Source organism: Notolepis coatsorum (genome assembly GCF_963971535.1).
Source record: "Notolepis coatsorum genome assembly, chromosome: 3".
In the NCBI taxonomy this organism is placed as follows: domain Eukaryota; kingdom Metazoa; phylum Chordata; class Actinopteri; order Aulopiformes; family Paralepididae; genus Notolepis; species Notolepis coatsorum.
This window is the reverse complement of record NC_140167.1, coordinates 913763-938800: the sequence shown is the minus strand read 5'-3', so window position 1 is coordinate 938800 and position 25038 is coordinate 913763. Positions and strand designations below refer to the sequence as shown.

Sequence of the window (25038 nt, the reverse complement as noted above, 5' to 3'; positions counted from 1 at the left end):
GTGCTTGCTCTACACACCATCGCTGTGTAGAAATAAAGACCTATTTCTAATTCGTACATTTGTGTTGGATCCGTTTCATCTACGTGACAGTGTTCATCATAATATATTTATGCCGAGTACTGGGTGGCCGAATATTAAGTACAAAGGTAGTGGTAGTAAGTATCATATCTAGTAATACAGTCAGGGAATTGTACCCCTCAGTTACAATTGGTCCTTCGAGCCGGATGGTAATTAGTGTAATATTAATATAGTGTTATTAATATTGAAATGGCCTATGATGAACACTCCACGAAACGATCCTCCTAACCAACGCCCGCAGCGCGAACGACGGCTCCCTCAGTACTTAGAGGCTTACGCTGTCAGTCAACAACCTAGTCTTCTACTAACAGTAAACGCGGTAAAACTAGAAAGTAAAAGTATGTCTAACCCCAACGCCCAGACTACCCCGACCATAGAGGCCCCTACGGGCTCTAATGTAACTGACCAAGTTCACGGTGGGGACCAGTGGGAACCAGACATGACTTCACACCCCGCCAGTACTGAAGAAGTAGTCCCCGATGAGTCCCGGGAGGAATACAACGCTACCGAGAGAGAACTCGGCACGGAAGAAGACGGGGAGAGCACCGTGGAGATAGAGCTCCAAGGCTCCGCAAGGAGTACCCCGAGGGAAGGCTCCCCTATACAACCGCCTTCTCCCAGCGAGGCAGAGAGGACCCTACAGCAGGCCTTCCTCATCAGCCTGAACGCCGCTGCTGAACGCGACCGACTGCAGATCCAGCAGCGGAGCGAAGAAGAGCATATACGTCTAGAAATAAGACGCATTCAGAGGGAAGAGAATGTGGCCCGAGACCGAGCAGACAGCCAGCGAGCAGCTGCTGGTGCTCTACGGGACGCAGAGCGCGACAGACAGCAAGCGCAACTAATAGAACAGCTGATCAGACGGACAACACCCTCTCCCTCCGCCAGAGGCTCCAGGAACTCGTCTAGACACACCTCCAGGGCGGCATCCCCTAGCCGAGTAAACAACCCTGAACTTGACCAACAGACGAGGTCTATACCCCCCACAGACCACCTCCCCCCACCGGTCCAAGCGAGACCTAGCAACCGGGAAGGAGCAGCATATCCTGTGGAGAGGCTAAACCAGAGACTACAAGCACTGGATGACCTAACTGAAGACGAAGAGGAAGAGGAGGAGAACCACGCCCGACGACAGCACAGTACTCTACCGGACCAGGAGGTCCGGTACAGCCCAGGCTATACTCCCGCGGAGCTGCGCTACAGACCCCCGACTCTATACACGGGTGAGCACGACGCACGACCCGCACCGAGGAACAGCACCTGGACAAGCGGGCCATGGTACACTGCCGGTACCAGCCCATACCAAGGAGCGGGAGGAGACTCGCCTAGGAGGCCTCTCCCCCAACGCTCGCCGATGTATCCACAGTCAGCGTCATACATTGGCACGCCTATGGTACCCGACTTCACCCAAGAGAACCGGGCCCAGTATACAGAACTCCGCATGTGTCTGGAGACCATGTTGGTGGATGTATTGGATGAACGCCATAAATACGCCATCCTACTGAAGCACTTAAAGGTACCCCGCGCACATAATATAGCGCTCGCCTACGCGACTTCCACCACCCCATACACAGCAGCGCTGGTAGCATTGGACCAGAGGTATGGGCGCATATGGGATTACGTGATCCAGGAGATCCGACACATCGACCGCTTACCCCCAGCAATAGACAATCGAGCACTGGACGACCTGTCCATCAGAGTGCAGTCCCTGGTAGGGATGTTGGGAGCGCAGAGAGAGAAGGGGAGGCATGAACTTTACGCCAACTCAAATGTGGAAAGGATCTTGGAGAAGCTGCCGCCCGCTCGACAGGAGCGTTTTAGGCGACAGAGAGACCACCGAGACCCGAATGGCCCCGAACCGAACCTCCTCGATCTAGCAGACTTCCTGGCGAGAGAAGTCAGCAGCCTACGGCTAGATACATTCGGACGGAGCACCCCTGGCTCCAGAGAAGGAACCAGACGACTAAAAGATGGAAGAAGATCGGTGACTGTGATGCACCAATCGGAGTCAGTACCGAGCAGCAGGAGCCACAGTACCCCCTCCAGAACGGAGAAGTGGAAGATAGTGTGCCCCTACTGTGAGAAAGAACACTGGCTAGCGCAATGTGACTCCTTCCCCAAGCTGAACGCGGAGGAAGCAAGTCAATGGATAAAGTCCAACAAGCGCTGTTTTCGCTGTGCGCGCTCACACATGGCAGCCGAATGCCGCTTAAAGAAAAGGTGCACCAAGTGCGATGGAGCCCATCTGGACATACTTCACGACAGTAACAGACGGCGCCCTTCACCCGCACCATCCAGCAGCAAAGCGAGCGTCATGTACATCGATCCCGCCAGCAGCAGTGGAGCCCGAGTACTCCTAAAAGTAGTGCGTGTGACACTAAGCTACCAGAATAAAGTCCTGGACACTTACGCCGTCCTCGATGACGGGTCAGAGAAGACCCTGCTGCTCGCCTCCGCTGCGGCCCAGCTAGGGCTGCGGGGAAGCGAAACCCAAATGACAATTCGGACAATAAGACAAGATTTGAAGACGATAAAGGGCGAGAATGTCTCATTCTCTATCGCAGTAAGCGGCCAGCCTGAGCGACGGTACCAGATTACAGACGCTTTCACCAGCCAAGAAATAGGACTGTCGCGGTACACATACCCCGTCGCCAAGCTGATGGAGAAATATGCACATCTGCGCAAGTTACCGATCCCGCTCATAGACAATGCTATGCCGACCCTGTTGATAGGCTCCGACCATGCAGACCTCATTGTCCCGATAGACCGGGTTCATACCGGACCCCGAGGCTGTCCTGCAGCAGTCGAGACCCGTTTGGGATGGACTCTCCAAGGCCCGCTCGCCAAATCTCTCAACCGAAGTACAGCCACTAGATGTCTCCACTCCCGAGTCACGGAGGGAGAAACCGCACTCCTGCAACACGTAGAGCGGCTATGGACCTTGGAACAAATGCCCTTTAAGAACGGAAAGAAAGACATTCGCTCTAAAGATGACATTTACGCCATTCACCTCCTCGAGACAGGGACCAAGAGAGTCCCGGTCAACGGCGTGTTGAGATACGCCACGCCACTCCTGCGGCGAGAAGGAATGCCTACTTTCCACGCCAAGACAGACGCCACAGAACGGTACCTGCTGAACACGGAGCGGCGCTTAGCCAAGAACCCCGCCCAAGAGAGTGTATACCGCGCTGAGATTGAGAAGCTCATCACAGCGGGACACGTCACAAAGATGGACATTAAAGAGGCTGACCAGACCACTGAATCGTGGTACGTGCCTCACCACAAGGTCCATCACAACGGTAAAGACCGCATAGTATTTAACTGCAGCTACCAGATCGGATCCCAAAATCTGAATAAAGAGTTACTGCCCGGTCCCACACTCGGCCCCTCCCTACTCGGCGTTCTACTCCGCTTCCGCCAGGAAAAGGTGGCCATCAGCGGGGACATTAAAGGAATGTTCCTGCAGGTGAGATTAGTAGAGGAGGACAAGCCCCTGTTACGGTTCCTATGGAGAGAGAAGCCAGGAGATGAGCACCCAGCCATCTACCAATGGGAAGTCCTCCCCTTCGGAACGACGTGCAGCCCCTGCTGTGCTACCTTTGCACTACAGAAACATGTAGCAGAGGACCCAGCAGCGGACGAAGAGGTCCGACACAGCGTAAAGAACAGCTTCTACGTAGACAACTGTCTACAAAGCCTTTCAACCCAGGAAGAAGCCGAGGCTCTCCTGATTAAACTCCGCGCCTCATTGATCAAAGGCGGCTTTGATCTCAGGCAGTGGGCCAGCAGCGATCCGCAAGTACTGCGCAGCCTCTCCTCCGAGGACAAGGCAGCCAGCAGCGAGACCTGGATGGCTACAATCCCGGGAGAAGCCCAGGAGATGACCCTGGGATTGGTGTGGCGATTCAAAACAGATTCGCTTCACTACAGACACAAGCCCCTGACTACGGAGCAGGGAAGGCCGGCGGCGGCGCCGACCACCAGACGGAGTGTGTACACAACACTCGCCCGACAATATGACCCGCTAGGATGTATTCTACCGTACACCACCAGGGCAAAAATGATTGTACGAGCATTGTGGGACAAGGACCAGGGCTGGGACGACCCCATTCCCGCACACCTTGCATCCACCTGGAGAGAGTGGGAGATGGAGCTCCACTCACTCCCAGGCGCTAATATGCGCCGAAGCTACTTCCCACCCACAGTGAGGCCAGAGACATGTAAAATGGACTTACACGTCTTCAGTGACGCCTCAGAGGTCGCATACGGATCAGTAGCCTACTTGCGGGCCCAAGAAAGGGGGGGAGAGATCTACACAGCATTTGTCCTCGCCCGCTCGAGAATAGCCCCACGCAAGCAACAATCTATCCCACGTCTAGAGCTCTGCGCAGCCCTAGCCGGAGCGCACCTAGCCACGCTCATCCAACGTGAGCTCACCATACCGGTGTCTAGAACAATCCTGTGGTCAGATTCCACGACAGTACTCGCCTGGATCAAATCGGACTCATGCAAGTACAAAGTCTTCGTGGGAGTCAGAGTCACCGAGATTCAAGACTTAACCGAAGAGTTAACCGGAGAAACAGAGTGGCGCTACGTTGATACAAAACAGAACCCAGCTGACGTCATCACCCGGGGGATGCCCCTGGATGACCTCACCCGTCGCAATGTCTACAGTGACGGCCCCGCATTCCTAAGGCTCCCGGAAGGAGAGTGGCCCACGCCTATCCCGAGGAAAGCCAGTCAGGAGGAGGCTGAGAATAAGAAGCCTGTGTTCTGTGGATTGAGCACTGTTATCTCCGCAGACCCCAACACACTCCTGATGGGGCGGCTAGATCCTGCATTACCCCAGACAATGTACCGGCCTGAAGAAGCGAACGGCCGACGAATGTGGAGGTACAGCCAAGTATTAGCCGACAAGTTTTGGAGCAGTTTCCTACTGCACTACCTACCGTCTCTACAGACCCGCCAGAAGTGGGTAAAGGAGAGAGACAATTTGACAGAAGGAACAGTCGTCATGATTATTGATCAATCACTGCCCAGAGCTATGTGGCCGGCCGGCCGCGTAAGCAAAGTGATCACCGGTGCCGACGGCAAGGTCCGAGCAGCTGAAGTGCTTGTCCAGGGTCGCACTTACACCCGTCCCGTGGCGAGGCTCATAGAACTGCCCCGACTCCCAGACACAATCGATGATGACCATGACCCTATAACCCTATGACTTTGTGAAGTTGACTGACCCCTACAGCAAACCCTTATGTGTAAATAGACAACGCGATTAATCTGTCTCTGTTTAACTGATTAGGTCTGGGACCAATCAGGGGGTGGCTGTTGTGAAGGGCCAGATTAAACCGAATATATATATTTATTTATATATATATATTTAATTGTATTTGTATATTCTCTAATATTCCCTGATATCCCTTGTATATTCCTTGTACAATATGCATTGAATATCCATTCTAGCCTACTGAACATCCCATAATAGTCTCCATTCTACTATTGGTCGAGACCTTGGTGCCAGGCTGCCATACCCCCCAGACCCAGTTCAAACGTACCGCTCAACATGTACGAACAAGTCCTAGTTCCGCGTAGGAATCTGGCTACCGCACCACTAATGGGACTATTTGTTCATAGTGCGTATATATACTGCGCTACTAAAGTAGGACTTCTTTTTCAGTCCAGTTTCTTACCCTCCAATAGAGTCACAGACGTAAAGCCTCCCCGCGACGCCACGTGTGGGAGTAAGGCCAAGTTCGCCTACCATCGGTATTGAGACATCGTGTATATTAATATTTGAATAGTCATATTTGGCACTATATCGTCGAGTTGGACGTAGTCTATTAAGCTAATAATAGTCTGTTAATATATAGTGCTTCGTACGGTGAGAATACTACCGTAGTCAGTACCCCATCGTTTCGGGCAGAGAACTGGCTGCTTATCCAGGGTGGTTGACCCCACGTGAAGCTGCACCCGAGGAGCCCCAGAGCCGACGAGCGAGTGGACCTGTATACCGGATTATTCTACCGACGACAGCCCGCCTTCCCCGGCACGGATTATGCTTTGTATACGTTGATTATTCCATGGATAAAGACCCCCGACACTGCCGTGTGTTGGAACCCCCCCTCCTGGAGAGGACGCAAGGTGAGGAGACGCTCTGCAAGACGAGGTCGCTTCACGTCTCTCCCCCGTGGACCGGAGGACGCCGGCCCACAAAGAGTCCACCTGCTTTCATCTGTGGTCCAAGGATCGCCGGCGCATTGAACGGCACTACAGTGGGTTCACCTGGGATACCCTTGGCCGGATGAGGCAGCCGGATTCTACCCCCCCCCCCCCTTCCTACTCCTGTCGGCTTACAAGCGACCGGATTAACCCCCCCTTAGTGTATCCAGTATATAATCATTAAAGTATCATTGCTGTTATTCCTTAAACTATTCCAGGTCGTATATGTACCACCTGCGCCTTCAGAGATTGGACATTCTCTATTGATATACCGACGAATACTCTTGCCATAAAAGTGCATACTAATTCCCATTCATAAATGTGATTGATTTGATTAAGTGCTTGCTCTACACACCATCGCTGTGTAGAAATAAAGACCTATTTCTAATTCGTACATTTGTGTTGGATCCGTTTCATCTACGTGACAGTGTTCATCATAATATATTTATGCCGAGTACTGGGTGGCCGAATATTAAGTACAAAGGTAGTGGTAGTAAGTATCATATCTAGTAATACAGTCAGGGAATTGTACCCCTCAGTTACACATGCCAAATAGAGTAACCAGCTTGGTAAAAAAGGCCAAAACAGAATACTACAAAACAAAATTCCAAGAAGTGAAAAACTCCCCCAAAGAACTTTGGCAAACTAAAATAAATCTAGGGGGGCTCCCATTAGAAACAATTGTTCAGCTTCTTCAAAGATTGGGTTGGATATTGATAATGAAATTTGCTTTGACAGTGCAAGGGTGGCCCAAAAATTCAATGATTTTTTTCACTACAGTGGCATCAACACTTGTGAAGAAGTTACCCGAACCCACTGGACAGTTTGGTAGTAGTCATGTATTTAATTATTATTCAGATAAGGTTGCACAAGTTTCCTTCAAATTACAACCAGTGGACATGGCTCTGGTAGAAAAAACGATCAATACCCTAGGCAAGGACAAAGCTACTGGAATAGACGGCTTACCAGTGAGGTTTATCAAAGACGGAGCAAACCAGATTAGTGAACCTCTAACACATATCATCAACCTATCACTGAAACAGGGTATCGTACCCGACAACTTAAAATGTGCCAGAGTGGTTCCACTACACAAAAAAGGAGATAGGACCAACGAAGGAAACTATCGTCCAGTTTCTATTCTCAGCGTCATCTCCAAAGTTCTTGAGAAGGTCATATTTAATCAAATATCAGATTCTCTTAAACAGACAGATCTCCTTTATCAATTCCAGTCTGGCTTTCGCCCTGGGTATTCTACTGATGCTTGCCTGATTGATCTCACTGACCATATTCGAACCCAGATGGACTGTGGCAAACGAACTGGCATGGTTCTGATTGACCTGCAGAAAGCGTTTGATACTGTTGACCATCAGATCCTGCTTGAGAAGCTCAAAGCCTGTGGGATGGACGATGGGTCGGTGAGATGATTCAGGTCGTACTTGACTGGGAGGACCCAGGTTGTAAACATAATGGTGTTGCATCTTCATATAATGAAATAACATGTGGGGTGCCGCAAGGCAGCATCCTTGCTCCATTGCTCTTTTCACTATATGTTAATGACATGGTGTCTGCAGTATCCTGCAGACTCCTACTGTATGCTGACGACTCAGCACTTCTGGTGTCTGGAGACGACACAGCAGAAATTCAAGCCGGTCTCAGTAGGGAGCTGGAAAGCCTTCACAAATGGTTAGTTGACAACAGATTATCGATTCACCTTGGAAAAACTGAGTCAATTCTATTCAGCTCAAAACATAAATTAAAGGAATGTTCCCGACTTGAGATCAGCTGTAATGGCTTCAGTGTCGAGTCTAGAGACTGTGTTAAATACCTAGGTGCAGACCTCGACCAAACACTCACAGGGAAAACAATGGCCCTGAAGGTGATCAAAAAAGTTAACACAAGGGTGACATTTTTGCACAGAAAAAAGAGGTTCTTATCACTGGAAACTATGAAATTGCTTGCCAACTGCATGATCATCAGCCAATATGATTATGCATGTACGTACTGGTATAGTGGTGTTACAGTGGAGAGTAAACACAGGCTACAAACCAGCCAAAATAAGACCATACGATTGGTCCTAAATCTGCCACCACAAACCCATATTGAGCCATGTCACTTCAATGAGGTGGGATGGCTCCCTGTGGAGCAGAGGGTCTCCTTTCTGAAACTGGGACATATGTATAAAATGTTAAATGGATCTGCCCCCAGTTATTTATGCTCTCGCATTGTCCTGCGTGGCCAGGTCCACGGACGACAGTTACGGTCTGGACAGCTCTCAGTTTATGAGCCTAGAAAGGGTTCCTATTCACAGAATGGCTTTCTGTCTACAGCCTGCCGGCTGTGGAACTCTCGGCCCAGGGCCATCCAAAACTCCCCCACTATTGCTGTCTTCAAGTTCAAGTTCTTTAATAGTTGTCATACAGAAGTACAGAATACTTTCATACAAAATGCTTCTTACTGTTACGCTCCAGAGACTGTGCTAGACAAGATAGTATCAAATAACATAATAACATAATATAGCATGAATTTAGAAGAAGAAAATGAGGTCACAGTGTTCGGTATAGACATATGTACAATGTTCTGAGTTACCATATAATATACAATACACAATACTATGCAGTGTACTAATGTACAGTACTATCTAGTGCAAAGCAGAAATGGGATGAGGTACAATTTTAGGTACAATTTACAGTAAGGTGTACGAGTTGTAGTGCAATCCTTCATCCATAAATATAAAGTGTGGGGAGTGGGTGCTACAGTGTGTTTGTTTAAAGTGGGTGTGTGCTATAAGTGTGTGGAGTGGGTGCTACAGTGTGTTTGTTTAAAGTGAGTGTGTGCGTGTGGATGTGTGTGCTATGTGCGTTTGGTGGTTGTTGTTGTGTAGTGTTCATTCATTGTTCGTTTAGCAGCCTGATGGCCTGGGGATAGAAGCTTCTTCTGAGTCTTTCTGTGCTCGCCTTGAGACTCCTGTATCGCTTGCCTGACCGCAGCAGTTCAAAGAGGCAGTTGTTCGGGTGACTGGAGTCTTTAATGATTCTCTTAGCCTTGCCCTTGCAACGCTTGTAGTAAATGTTCTGGAGGGTGGGGAGCCCCCCTCCAATTGTGCGTTCGGCTGAACGTGTCACTCTTTGTAGTCTGCTTTGGTCTTGTGCAGTGCTATTCCCAAACCAGGAGGTGATGTTGCCGGTCAATATGCTCTCTATTGTACATGAGTAGAAGTTCTTAAGGATCTTCTGGCTGACTTGGAACTTCCTTAGGCGCCTGAGGAAGTAGAGGCGTTGTCGTGCCTTCTTCACAACACTGTCAATGTGTGTGGTCCATGTCAAGTCCTCGGATATGTAGGCTCCGAGGTACTTAAAGCTGTTGACTCTCTCAACCGGTGCCCCGTCGATGCTGAGGGGGCTGTAGTCCTTGACCCCCGACCTCCTGAAGTCCACAATCATCTCCTTTGTTTTGCTGACGTTCAGGGAGAGGCTGTTTTCCTGGCACCATCCCGCCAGGACCTTGACCTCTTCCAGGTAGGCCCTCTCGTCGTTGGCAGAGATCAGGCCCACCACCACTGTGTCGTCAGCAAATTTGACGATTGTATTGCTACTCCGCTGAGCCACACAGTCGTGTGTGTACAGGGAGTAGAGGAGGGGACTCAGAACACAGCCCTGGGGGGCCCCTATGTTGAGGGTGATGGATGAGGAGGTGCAGTTGCCTGCTCTCACCACCTGGGGTCTGCCAGTCAGGAAGTCCAAGACCCACTGGCAGAGGTCATAGCCCAAGCCCAGGTCCCTGAGCTTGGCTATGAGTATGGAGGGGACTATGGTATTGAATGCCGAGCTGTAGTCGATGAATAGCATTCTCACATAGTTCCCCTGCCTCTTGTCCAGGTGTGATGCTGCTGTGTGCAGCACATGGGATATGGCGTCCTCCGTGGACCTGTTGGGGCGGTATGCAAATTGCAGGGGGTCCATGTTGATGGGGAGGGAGGAGCAGATGTAGCCCTTTACTAGCTTCTCAAAGCACTTCATGGCTATGGAGGTGAGAGCTACAGGGCGGTAGTCGTTGAGGCAAGCAGGCTTGGATTTTTTGGGTACAGGGATAATAGTGGACTTCTTCAGGCAGGTGGGGATGACAGCCTGTTCTAAGGACAGGTTAAATATGTCAGTGAATACTGGGGCCAGTTGGTCGGCACAGACTTTTAGGACGCGGCCGGGGATGCCGTCTGGACCTGCTGCCTTCCTGATATTCACTTTTTTAAAGGTCCGCCTCACCTCATGCTCTGTTACCCTGAACACTGCGCCTCCATCAGCAGCCGACCCCCCCCCCCCCCATTGCCGAGGCTTGTGAGCTGGTGTTGTTATTACCAGCATCAAACCTCGCATAGAAGGTATTGAGGTCATTTGCTAAGGAGATGTCACTGTTCAGTTTGAGGGAGGCGCCTTTGTAGTCTGTCATCGTTTTGAGCCCCTGCCACATAGCTCTAGAGTCAGCTTGTTCAAACTGGAGTTCAATTTTATCCCTGTAGCGTCGTTTGGCCTCTGACACTGTCCTCCTTACGTTGTATCGCGCCACCTTGTGGTCATTCATGTTGCCTGCCTCTAGGCCGTCGTTGTATGCTTTGGTGCGCTCTCTCAGACATCCTCTTCAAGAGGGGTGTGAAGCCACGTCTTCAACAATAGGTTGCAGTGGGTGCTTGCCCACCACTCTTGAAGAACAGGAACATGACATGCTGTAATGAGGCTCTTTCAGAAAATTGTGTTGTCTATTTTATCTACTTGTTGTATCTATCTTATCTTCTTTTCAATTTTCAATTTATTTAATGACCACCCAGCCAGGCTGGTGGAATTTAGTTTCAGTGCAGGTTTCATAGCAGTTCCAACATAAAAACATAAAAACATAGAACATATAACATCACTTACAGCGTACATAAAAGAAAACACAATTACATAGATACAGTTCAGAGTTTGTGAGTTTGTCCATGTCCATGTCAGCAGAGGTGAGGGGGGTTGCGGGGGGTACTACAGGGGGGGGGGGGGGGTGCTACAGGGAGTTCAGTGTCCGTATGGCAGTGGGGAAGAAGCTGTTTTTGAACCGGGTTGTTTTGGTGGTCAGGGATCTGTAGCGCCTCCCGGAGGGCAGCAGCTGGAAGATGTGGTGTGCTGGGTGAGTGGGGTCGGAGATGATTTTCCTGGCTCTCCTGATTGTTATTTGGCGGTGGAGTGATTCGAGGGAAGGGAGGGGGGTGCAGATTATTTTTGAGGATTTATTGATGATTCTTTGTAGTTTGTTTTTTGAGTGAGTGTCCAGATTGCTGTACCAAACAGTTATGGAGAAGGTGAGGATGCTTTGAATAATGGCCTGGTAGAAACGGAGCAAGAGATGTTTATTGACTCTGTATTTCTTAAGCTGGCGGAGGAAGAAGAGTCTTTGATTTGCTTTTTTGTGTCTTAACTCTTTCTTTGTGATTTATTGTATTCTTCTTTGGACCATGTTGGGACCATGTTGGAAACAAGTCGACAGACTTTCACATGTTATCCTTGTACCCCTTGTTTTTATACTTTTGTATAAATTGTATGTACTAAATAAAAATCAAATCAATCACCTGGCCAGGTTGTCCCACTCCTTGGAGACCTGCTGGAACAGGGCCTCCATGGCGCTGATGCAGGCATGGTACTCCCGGGCCCTCTCCAGGTCCTCCTCCCGCTGGCTCTGCAGCTTGCTGGCGTGGTGACACAGCTCCAGCCAGGCGTGGCCGAGGCGGCTCAGCTCCGCGTGCTCCTGGGACTCCTGGCCCCCGGTCAGCCGGCCCACGCTCTCCGACATCTTGGTCAGGACGCTCTGCTTGGACTGCAGCTGCTGGCTGAACTCCTGTTGGTGCACCCGCTGAGATTACATCTGGTCAACCCTTTACATCTGGTGCACCCGCTGAGATTACATCTGGTAACCCTTTCACTACCACACTACAGGTTAACCATTTTACCACCACACTACAGACGGTTAACCCTTTCACTACCACACTACAGACGGTTAACCCTTTCACTACCACACTACAGGTTAACCATTTCACTACCACACTACATACAGTTAACCCTTTCACTACCACACTACAGACGGTTAACCATTTCACTACCACACTACAGACGGTTAACCCTTTCACCACTACACTACAGGTTAACCCTTTCACTACCACACTACAGGTTAACCATTTTACCACCACACTACAGACGGTTAACCATTTCACTACCACACTATACGGTTAACCCTTTCACTACCACACTACAGGTTAACCATTTTACCACCACACTACAGACGGTTAACCCATTCACTACCACACTACAGGTTAACCATTTCACTACCACACTACAGGTTAACCATTTCACTACGACACTACATACAGTTAACCCTTTCACTACCACACTACAGACGGTTAACCATTTCACTACCACACTATACGGTTAACCCTTTCACTACCACACTACAGACGGTTAACCCTTTCACCACTACACTACAGGTTAACCCTTTCACTACCACACTACAGATGGTTAACCCTTTCACTACCACACTATCGAACGTTAACCATTTCACTACCACACTACAGAAGGTTAACCTTTCACTGCCACACTACAGAAGGTTAAACCTTTCACTATCACACTACATAAGGTTAACCCTTTCACTACCACACTACATAAGGTTAACCCTTTCACTACAGAAGGTTAAACCTTTCACTACCACACTACAGAAGGTTAACCCTTTCACTACCACACTACATACGGTTAACCCTTTCACTACCACACTACAGACGGTCTGTAGTGTGGTAGTGAAATGGTTAACCTTCTGTAGTAGAGACGGTGACTTTGTTTACAGTACAGTACATGCCGATTAAACCGGGATTATCTCTACCGAAGCCGACTGAAGAGGTTATGTTTATGTTTATTTAGGATCCCCATTAGCTTTTGCACTTGACAGAAGCTATTCTTCCTGGGGTCCGGCACACACAACGATACAACAATATTCAATACATTACATCATTATCAACATCAACATCAATTACATCATCAATTACATCATTATCAATATCAGTTAGGATGATATTGTACAAGATATTTATTAGTAAAAAGTATTCAAATCAAATAATTAAAATCAAATAAATAGTGCTTCCTGAGCAGCACTCACTGCCATCAACTTAAATACAACTAACAGTCAATTGGTTTTCACCGCTATGCCATAAGGGCTCAGTGCATGCTCGTTAGTAGATGGCACTTTAACTTCCTCTTGAAGGTGGCCTTGGATTCTATTTCAGCGAAGTAGCTCGGCAATGAGTTCCATTCCATGATAGCTCTGTAAGTCACAGAAGATTTTAGTAGATTTGTTCTCGGTTTAGGTGCCATTAGATGGCCTGACGTAGCTTGTCTGGTCATAGTGGTCATGTTCTTCTCTTATGTAAACTATATGATCATAAAAATACTGTGGTTTTTTGACAACTTGAACATTTCTGAGAAAAGTAATGAAAAGTAAATTAAGTATAGGCTACTTTATGGTGTTTATCAGAACCCTGCAATGCAATACTAATCTTGAATCATCTGCATAAACAAACAATTGCTCCTAAGCTGATACAAATATTGAAAAATCTTCTGGTAGTGACATTTCTTTGAGCCCCTTTGAATTGCTGCCGTGAGAGCAGCAGGCATCTCAAGCACTCAGAAAAATATCCTTAACACTTTCAGTGCCAACGACGGGAAATCTTGTTAGTTCATGCCAACCGTTTTTTTATTAGCGATTTCCATTAATATTTCATCAATCTAGCCTCACGTTGCCACTGGGACTCTCTCTTAGCTCGAATTGGGAAAATACCGCCCCCTATCGTCTCTCCGGATGGTATTGCAACCTTTGGATTGGACTGAATGAAATGGATGGTAAAAAAAGAATCCGGATTCCACATTTTACTTGTCAGGCATGTAACCGGAGACGATCCCAGTCATCGCCCACCATCAGAACAGCGGAGAATATATGTTTCGACCACCCAGCGTTGGATCAATAAACGCGATCGATATTTGGAATGACGATCAGGAATTGGAATAATCTTTTTGGAGAACATCTGATCTGAGGTAAGGAATCTATTTGACCAGTCTTGGGATAATCAGAGCTATTTTCACAGATATATCAATGTGTCCCGTATGTGTGTATGTGTGTATGTGTGTGTGTGTACGTGTGTGTGTGTGCGATCAGGAAATAAGATAATCGATTTTTCAGCCCGCTTCTATAGCGTGCATAAGTACACATATAATATTGATAATCTAGCGTTTATTTGAAAACGATTCATAAATTCATAAAGGGCGATTCATGTGGAATCTTAATTTTTTTCTGAAACTTTCAAGAAACTAGCGTTTTTCAAATGGTATAAAACGGAAATGAACCGATTAAAAAACAATCCGTTTCGACAATGTTGACTGCAAACAAGTCATTGATAAGCGACGGTCGTATTAGACACATAGCCATAATTTAAGATATAGTTTATGCATTCACAAATGTGATCGCTCTGTCATTGAATAGAACGTTGGCACTCAACAGGGTATCTAGGACACCCCCTGCTGGCACTGAAAGTGTTAAGGTGACGTTACAACCAAAACATATCTACGGCAGAAGATATATAAATAAATTTTTCAAACCATACTTTGGTACTTTTATTTGTGGATTATCTAGAACACAAGAATAATTTAACCCTTGGGACTAAAAATCATATAAACACCTACTGTATGCCTAAGGCTAACCGGCACTGTCCGCTTCCATTCATTGTGCTAAGCTAGGCTAACGTGCAGCCAGATAGCTTTCTACTGAACGCACAGAGAGGAAACTAGTCTCTATCTTCTTGTCTGTCTCTGGAGAAGACATAAGCTAATCTCCCCAATGTTGGCGTATCACCTCTCGGTGCCGCTCCCACCTTGGCCTGAGACACAGTGAGACAGCATGCTGTGTTAAGTAACATGGTGGATATTTAGATCACACAAATAGTCAGTTTGTAAAGAGTCAAGCATTAAAATTCATGGACTTAATCAAATTCAAATCTGCACAAATTATGTTTCTGACAATAAAAAACGAATTACCAAGCAACATTCAAAAAAATTTCATGGCTAGAGAGAGTGTTTATAATTTTAGAGGGACATTAGCTTTAAAACAAGTACAACTCTTAGAAGTATGTGCATTGCAGTTTGTGGGGTATCACTCTGGAATGGTCTGGATGCGAGTATAAAATTAAGCTAAAATATCAATCAATTTAAAGGTAGCTATAAACAAGCACTTATGGACACATACAGTATAAGAGAGAGGAGCTTGAGCAGAAATGTGACTGCCTAATACATATTTTTTCTCATTTGGATAATTGGATATATAAAAAACTGTACTTTTATTAAATTTATTATTTGTTATATTATTTGTATTTGTATTAAATTATAATGTAAAATATTGTAAGGAAGGGGCTTGATACGTTTTTTTTACTTCCCCCTGTTCCTTCTCGTACACTTAGGGCTGGATCCACAAAGAATGGATTGCACGGTGCTAATTGCACCCTTACTTACAATTCATTATGAATTGAAAATGGGGGACCCTGATGTAAACAAGACGCAGTGATTGATTGATTGATTGAAAATGTCATTAACACTTTGAGCGCCACGCCTGGTTTTCCGTTTTACCGGCTGAATGCCACCATCGGCGCCAATGTTAACGTTAATATCGCCTAATCTATGTTTTAAATTATGACTATGTGTCTAATCTGCCCATCGCATTATCAAAGACTATTTTCCAGTCAGTGCTGTGAAGGCAGATTGTTTTTTTATCGCATAGTTTCCGTTTCAGAGCTAGTTAGAAAAGCCCCCAGTTAGAAAAGCCCCCGTTTTGATATAAAAAACAGCTCATTCTGGAGCATTCTATGAAAATCGTATTTTAGTGGAATATTCCACAACGTTGATATTCGTCGGCCTTTTTATGAATAGTTTTCAAATAAACGCTAGATGATCAATATTATACGTGCACGCAAGCACATTATGGCCGCGCACTGATAATCGCTCCGTTGATTTCCTCACGGACTTTTACAGTGAAACCGAAAGAGGACATTTCACAAAACAGCTTATAACTTCATCAAACTTACTCTGATTATCCTAACACTGATAACATAGAGTCCTTACCTGACATCAGATGGTATCCAACTGGTATATTCCAATTCCTGATCACCATTCGAAAAAATCGATACGTGTATGGATCCAACGCTATACTGTAGATCTCCATGATCAACGGGGATCTGAGGTTCCAGAATGAACTGTGGTAACCCCGGCTGGATCAGTGAACTGGAAAATGTGGAGTACCGGATTTTTTTCCCCATTCATTTTCATTGAGTCCATTCCAAAATCACTTATGTCATCTGGGAGACGACAGGGGGCGCTTTTTTCCACAGTGATCGCCGGCGCCCCTCGGCTATACTCGGGTAGGCTCGGGTGATGCAATAATTTTTCAGATCGCTAAAAAAAAAAAAAAAAAATCAGAGAAATCTCGTGAGTGGCATTCAACCACCTATAAAAAAAACAGAGAAATCTCGTGAATGGCACGGAAAGTGTTAACAGATTGCAGAATGTGTACAATACAGTACGGCTCAATACACACAATTGTTAAGGGGATGCAGACCAGAGAAAGACTTTCGTCTTGTTTACATCAGGGTCCCCCATTTTCAATGCATAATGAATTGTAAGTAAGGGTGCAATTAGCACCGTGCAATCCATTCTTTGTCGATCCCGCCCTTATTGTATGGAAATAGTCTTTGACTATTTACCTTTTAGTTTTTTAAACTTGTTTTAAGTTTCTATGTTCGAGACAAATAAAAATCAAATCAAATCACAGTAGGACACCTCGTGGCGCCCCCCACCTTGGCCTGAGACAGCATGTTGTGGGCGATCTTGGTCTCCAGCTCCGCCGGCCGCCTGGAGGAGCTGAGCAGCTGCTGCTCCGTGTCCTGGAAGAGGCCCGTCAGCTCCTGCTTCTGCTCCTTGATCTCCCTCCAGCCCTCCGACAGCACCTGGGCGCTGCACATCCTGCCCTCGATCTGCAGAGCGGCGAGTAGGAAGTAACACAAGTCACGGAGAGTAAGGATCGGCGGGTAATTTTCATCAGCACCTAGTCACAGACCTTCCACCCTCATCAGCACCTAGTCACAGACCTTCCACCCTCATCAGCACCTAGTCACAGACCTTCCACCCTCATCAGCACCTAGTCACAGACCTTCCACCCTCATCAGCACCTAGTCACAGACCTTCCACCCTCATCAGCACCTAGTCACAGACCTGCCACCCTCATCAGCACCGAGTCACAGACCTTCCACCCTCATCAGCACCTAGTCACAGACCTGCCACCCTCATCAGCACCTAGTCACAGACCTTCCACCCTCATCAGCACCTAGTCACAGACCTTCCACCCTCATCAGCACCTAGTCACAGACCTTCCACCCTCATCAGCACCGAGTCACAGACCTTCCACCCTCATCAGCACCTAGTCACAGACCCTCCACCCCCATCAGCACCTAGTCACAGACCCTCCACCCTCATCAGCACCTAGTCACAGACCTTCCACCCTCATCAGCACCTAGTCACAGACCTTCCACCCTCATCAGCACCTAGTCACAGACCTTCCACCCTCATCAGCACCTAGTCACAGACCTTCCACCCTCATCAGCACCTAGTCACAGACCTGCCACCCTCATCAGCACCTAGTCACAGACCTTCCACCCTCATCAGCACCTAGTCACAGACCTTCCACCCTCATCAGCACCTAGTCACAGACCTCCCACCCTCATCAGCACCTAGTCACAGACCTTCCACCCTCATCAGCACCTAGTCACAGACCTCCCACCCTCATCAGCACCTAGTCACAGACCTGCCACCCTCATCAGCACCGAGTCACAGACCTTCCACCCTCATCAGCACCTAGTCACAGACCTTCCACCCTCATCAGCACCGAGTCACAGACCTTCCAGAGAGAGAGAGACTTCAGAGATTTGGTCCAAAGTACACGGATTAAAGACAATACACTTTATTTATAAAATAATGCAAATAATACAGTACAGAGCTAAACGCAACGTTACTCCTGGATTATGTGCAAAACGTTTATTTTCAATACAGGATAGAAAATATGATTTAGAAAAGATGTTTGTACGTTTACTGTTCAAAAAGCTAAGAAAGGGATTAAAAAAAATAAAAGGTTTGTACAGCTATTTTTGAAGGTTACAGATTTTTATTTAGCTAATCTTTGCTTTTGTCTTGGAGGCTTAATTTGATAAGAATATAGGACAGGCATGCGTAGGCATTATGCTTCAGCCTGTACCTTTTCAGTCACTGTCAAAATCAAAGACCGTTGACTGGAATGATTGTGCATATTTTATTTTCATTTTTAATTTCAACCTTTATTTAAAATCGTAAGCTTCTGAGGTTTCCCTCATTTACAGAAACGACGATTGTACGAAATGTAAACGGTACATAATACAAGCAATATTCACAGAAAATTAAACACCAGAGTAAAAATAAATAAATAATTAATTAAAATAAATATTAAATATAAATACAACTCTTCTTAAAAACAAACACACAGTGTGTGATGGAGTGATGATCTCTTACTGACCGTGTGTTTGACCCTCTGGACCTCCGCAGCGGTGACCCTCACGGCGTCGTCAGACAGGTCGCAGACGGAACAGACCAGGTCCAGGTAGGTGCTGGCCTGCTCCTGAAGGGCCCGGTAGTGTTTCACCTGAGGACACAAGAACCACTCATCACAATGACACCACTGGTTCTTACAGACCTGTATCACAGCCTCCACGTCACTGCGATCATCAGCTGATGGACTACTAGAGGCTCCCAGAAACAGTCAAAAGAGGATCAGTGATGCAGCCCTTATCAACTACGCCCCAAAACTGTGGAACAAACTACCAAAAACATCAGGGAAGCCAACTCACTAGACATCTTCTAAAGACAGCTTAAAACCTATTTCTTTGCTCAGGCATTTAAATGAAACATCAGGGACATCCTGACACAAATTGTACTTTACCTGCACTTTTCTTACCCTGCCTACTTTTATACACTTCCTATCAAATTCATGTGTCGGTTCTATGCTAATTTGATCTCACTGCCTCCTATGCACTGTAATTTTAAGAGCTCTGTTGTAATTCAAAACTGATGCACTGCTCTGTTGTATGTTAGATACCCTGTTGTATGTTAGATACCCTGTTGTATGTTAGATACCCTGTTGTATGTTAGAACTATTTTATGTCCGTTCTATTTTCATAATTTTTTGCCTATTTTTAAACTGAATCAAACCGCACTTTTTTTTTAACTTTTTTTACTCTATTCTATTTTTATTATTTGTATTACTTAATGAAACTGTAAACAGAGAGGCCTATTGCGATGCTAGATCCTAATGTGAAACACTGTGATTAACCTCACCTTGCTACCTCTATCTTTTTTATGCTCGCTTGTGCCTGTATTTTTTACTGTTGTGAAGCACTTTGAACTGCAACTTCTGTATGAAAAGTGCTATACAAGTATTATTATTATTATTATTATTATTATTATTATTATTATTATTATTATTATTATTATTATTATTATTATTATTATTATTATGTATTTGAATTATTTTTTATGGATACCACTATGAACATAACTCAACATATCTATCAAAGATTCCAAATATTTCTGTTTGTAGGGTTATGGTTAGGGGTCAGTCGGTCCTAAGAGATGGGCGAACGCCGTTCGGAAGGGAGGGGCGATGGCCTCTGTCGCCCCCGGCCGATCGAAAGGGAGTCGGGTTCAGATCCCCGAATCTGGAGTGGCGGAGACGATCCCGGAGAAGCTGGCGGGAGCCCCGGAGAGAGTTCTCTTTTCTTTGTGAAGGGCAGGGCGCCCTGGAATGGGTTCGCCCCGAGAGAGGGGCCCGTGCCCTGGAAAGCGTTGCGGTTCTGGCGGCGTCCGGTGAGCTCTCGCTGGCCCTTGAAAATCCGGGGGAGAAGGTGTAAATCTCGCGCCAGGCCGTACCCATATCCGCAGCAGGTCTCCAAGGTGAACAGCCTCTGGCATGTTAGAACAAGGTAGATAAGGGAAGTCGGCAAATCAGATCCGTAACTTCGGGATAAGGATTGGCTCTAAGGGCTGGGTCGGTCGGGCTGAGGTGTGAAGCGGGGCTGGGCTCGTGCCGCGGCTGGAGGAGCAGTCGACCCATCGCCCTCCTCTCTCCGCCGCCGGAAGCTCGGAAGTCGGCCCGTTCTGTGTTGTCTTCGTGGGTCTCGCGCTTCGGCGTGGTTCTCGCGGAGGCCGTGCGGGGCGGTGTCCGGCGGCCGGGTCGAAGGCGGGTCGGTGGAGGGGTTGGGGTATGGTGGTCGTCGGCCGTGACTCTGGACGTGCGCCGGGCCCTTCTCGCGGATCACCCCAGCTACGGTGCTCGTCGGTGCCTCCTCACGGGGGTGCCGGCGCGTCGCCTCGGCCGGCGCCTAGCAGCTGACTTAGAACTGGTGCGGACCAGGGGAATCCGACTGTTTAATTAAAACAAAGCATCGCGAAGGCCCGAGGTGGGTGTTGACGCGATGTGATTTCTGCCGAGTGCTCAGAATGTCAAAGTGAAGAAATTCAATGAAGCACGGGTAAACGGCGGGAGTAACTATGACTCTCTTAAGGTAATTTATTCTGCGGGAGTTAGTGGGACGTGTGCAGACACCGTTTCATGACGCAGAGCAAACTGGTTAGCAGAAATAGTCGGAGGTCCCACAAAGTCAAAAGAGCCTTGCTAAAGCCTGGCATGGACTGAGCAGGGACTTACCTGCCTGGGCCGTGCCGCAAATAGAGTGCCAGCCTAGACCCCCCCTGCAAAATCCATGGAGGGCGCTTCCCCATCAGAGTATACCTCCCCGTGGTATCTACTGGAAACACTCTGTACCGTGAATACGGACGGAGTGGCGAAAATACTCTGACTAAATCTGTTTGGCAGTAATAAATCAATATAATATTCCCAATGTTGAAAGGAAAGAAGACAAGTAACACTGTGCAGGTTTGTGTCGGATTGAGAAATAGGGGGCCAGTACTCGCCTAAGCTCAGGGGGTACTGGTGAGCTCCCCTTGACCCAGTGACCCCCAGTGGCACTGGGTGAGAGAGAGATAAGGAGGTCTGAGGCGAGAATCGAGATGTCTGGAGCGCATAGGCCCCTTGGGGAACGAAAGAGGACGCTTGGCTGGGGGTCCCTCATGGAGGGGACTAGGTACAGTTGAACCCAGACCTCTGTAGTGGAAGGAAGTAGCAAATCCTGGTCAGTCTAACTCAGGGTACTGACCATGGAAATGAGAAAAAGATGTGAGAAAAATTGGAAAGAATTTCCAAGAATCGTGAAGAGCTGGAACGATTGGGAACATTAAAAATAAGAAAGGAGAGATGGCTCTCTCCAGCCCTCTGATAATCCCAAAAAGTGGAGGGGGGTTTGCAAAGGAGGGGGCTGGCAGAGCAGCACTCAGAATGGCCCTGCTCCCAGAGTAAACAAAGGAGAGCAATTAACTTAAGTACCCTCCCAGCAGGGGGGCCGGGGGCTGTTGCCCCAAGGCCTCAGGAGGGGACTTAAAAATTGGGTCCTGGGCAGTCTGACTATGGGTACTGCCCAGAATTATAGACTACATAGGGAGTTTAATAGTCTGTGAAAAAATCTAAGAGTTTAGTTAAAGATTGAGTGATTGAGGCTAGTGAGAATAAAATAAAAAAGTCCCTGCACACAGGCTCACAGTGGGGGACAATGTAGGTGTGGAGACTGGCCTGGCCCTTGGATGGTTCCAAGTCCAAGGGGGAATCACACACTTTTATTGATAGAGAGAGAAGAGAGAGTGGCCCAGTGACACGGCCACCCCCGATGGGGCTCGAAAGTGAATCGCCCCGAGCCCCTGAGCGTGTCACTGACACCAGAGATGAGTCAGTTTGATTTCAGGAGACAGACATTAGGTTAAGAGCATTACTTAGGTAAAATAAAATATTAGATTCAAATAGATAGGAATGGATTCGAAGTCCCCAACTCGCACACCACCAGGAGGGAGCGGAGGAGGACGAGCTACCCCAAGGAAGAAGAGCTTCTGGGTGCTGAGAAGGTCTTCACAGGGACATGGAAGGATGAGCAGGGTCACAGGGTCAAACAGATTCTATGGGCTGCTTGCAACGCCGTCCTGTGGCTCCCCTTTACTAACGCCAAGGGAGAGGGAGAGACATGAGAAGAGAAAGAGAGAGCAGGCGATCGACCCAAGCCTGAGGAAAAGACTCTTCACACCAGGTGCAGCTGGTGTGGGGAGTGGGGACGGTGAAGGAGAGGAAGAGGAGGATGGCAAAGGACTTGAAACGACCATCCTCGGTGTGGAGAGCGAAGACATGACGAGTGGGCAGAGAGTGGCAATCCCGGTCCCGTTCTCTGCTCAGAAGTGTGTGCTCTGTAATGCTGTCCTACTGAAGGCATCAGAGGCAAACAAACACTACAGAAGCAAGCATGATAAGATAAGACTAACGTATGTGTGTAGACACTGCGACAAGAAGAGTACATCGTTCAAGCCCATCGCATGCCATGCGCCCAAGAGCAAGGGTGCAGAGGCGAGGAAGGTGGCAGCGAACCAGGGTGACCTGCAGTGTGAACACTGCGATAGAAGGTTTAGAGTACAAAGAAGCCTGTCCCAGCACAAGAAGACCATGCACAAAATAGAGTGGCAAGCCATGCCAAAGGCGGTTAGGAAGTCAAGAGCCAAGACTCCTAGCCAACGGGTGCATCAGGTCTGGGACGCTGAAAAAGTGAATAGCCTAAAGGAGATGTTACTCCGTGAAGAGGGCACCAAGGGATTCTACAGGAGGGCTTCCTCAAAGCTGGGTCTGACTAAAAATCAGATAAGGGACAGGATAAGGATCCTGAAGAAAAGGAGAAAAGCAGAGGGGCTGGAGAGGCAGGATATTGAATCCCTGCCCGCCCTTCTGAACACCCCCTGGCCCAGGGTCGAATTGCCAAGTCAGGTCAAGGTTGACCTACTGCGTAACATAGAGACAGCGAACGCCTCCTCAGACTCCCTCCAATACGCGGTCCTGACGGAGGGGGAGGTGGAAAGAGAACTGAGTGCAGCCCTCGAAGAGATGGGGGCGAAGGAGAAGGTACTAGACATGAGGAAAGGCCCAGCCGTGGGCAGTACAGTTGATAAAGTGGGGATATACGAGGAGATGCAGGAGAAGTTCAAAAAGAACAAGGCTGACCTAGCCACATATATCCTGGAAGATGTACGGTCCATCTCTTGTGAGGTGGACAATAAAGAAATTAAAAAAGCCTACCGTGACCTATGGGAAGGCGAGGAGAGGACTTCAAGCCTCAAGGGGTTCTCCTCGGATAAGCAAACAGCGAATGACATATTCTCCGAACCGATACGCCCAGAAGAGGTTTACAACGCCAGAAGGACCCTGAAGACTGACTCCGCAGTTGGATGGGACGGCGCGACTGTTGAACAGATCAAGGCTTGGGACAAGGATGGGAGCAAGTGCGCCCGCCTATACACTGCAATGTTGTACAATGGGAAAATACCGAAGTCGTTCAAGAAGAGTAGAACGACGCTGATACCTAAGGCAAACGACAAAGAAAAGTTGAAGGACATAGGTCAATGGAGACCTATAACGATAAGTTCAATCCTCCTGAGGACCTACTCCTCAATATTGAATAGGAGGGTGAAAGAGGCCTGCCCGATCGACGAGAGGCAGAAGGGCTTTGTGGAGGCAGCAGGGTGTTCCGAGAACCTGCTGCTACTCGACAGCATGATAAAATCATGCAAAAAGAGAAGAACATCGCTGGGTGTGGTCTTGATTGACTTCAAGAAAGCGTTCGATTCAGTGTCCCACGATCATATCATGGAGGCGCTGGAACAAAGAGGAATTGATAAGCATATGCTGGAGACGATTAAGGACTCCTACTCGGGATGCTCGACAACGTTGACCAAGAACAACAGAAAGGTGTGTACTGTCGAGATGCGGGTGGGGGTTAAACAAGGCGATCCAATATCGCCTCTCCTGTTTAACATAGCGATTGACCCCCTGTTGATGACCCTCGAAGCAAAGGGGAGAGGGGTGAACGTCGGTGAGGGGAAGATAGCCTCCCTGGCCTTCGCCGACGATCTCATCATCTTAGGGAACAAGTGGAGAGATATGGAACTAAACTTGAAGATCCTGGAGCTGTTCTGTGATGCCACAGGGCTGAAGGTGAATGCGAGCAAGTGCCACGGATTTCTAATCGAGCATGGTGCAAGCGGGATGAAGATCAATGACTGTGAGAGGTGGATGATTGACGGGAAGGAGCTGCCCATGATAGCTCCAGGCAAGTCGGAGAGGTACCTCGGGATGGAAATTGACCCGGCGACGGGTGTCAGGGACCCGATGCTGGAGGGTCAGGGAGCTGAGTGGCTGGCTCGGCTGGGGAAGGCCAATATCAAACCCTTCCAAAAACTGGTGTTATTGAAAGAACACTTAATCCCCAGACTGCTCTACCGAGCGGACCACGGGATGGCGAAGCGCCAGTGTCTGGATAACTTGGACAAGATGATTCGGAAGGCCCTGAAAGAATGGCTCCACCTTCCGGCATCAACAACCAATGGCATCCTGTATGCCAGGTCGAGGGACGGGGGACTACAAGTCCCCAGACTCAGCAAGATGATCCCAAGGATCCAGCTGAGGAGGATAGTGAAGCTG

The 25038-nt window shown here is 48.0% G+C and overlaps 1 protein-coding gene across 1 annotated transcript in view; it reads right to left on the bottom strand.

Moving 5' to 3' along the window:
* Positions 1-25038, bottom strand: part of syne1b (spectrin repeat containing, nuclear envelope 1b) — a gene marked incomplete at its 5' end in the record, with an annotated part of 448744 nt that overhangs the window by 190044 nt on the left and 233662 nt on the right. Inside the window, 3 exon segments of the mRNA XM_084310306.1 lie at positions 11885-12150; positions 17192-17368; positions 18937-19062. Of these exon segments, the coding sequence (XP_084166432.1) occupies positions 11885-12150; positions 17192-17368; positions 18937-19062 (569 nt within the window).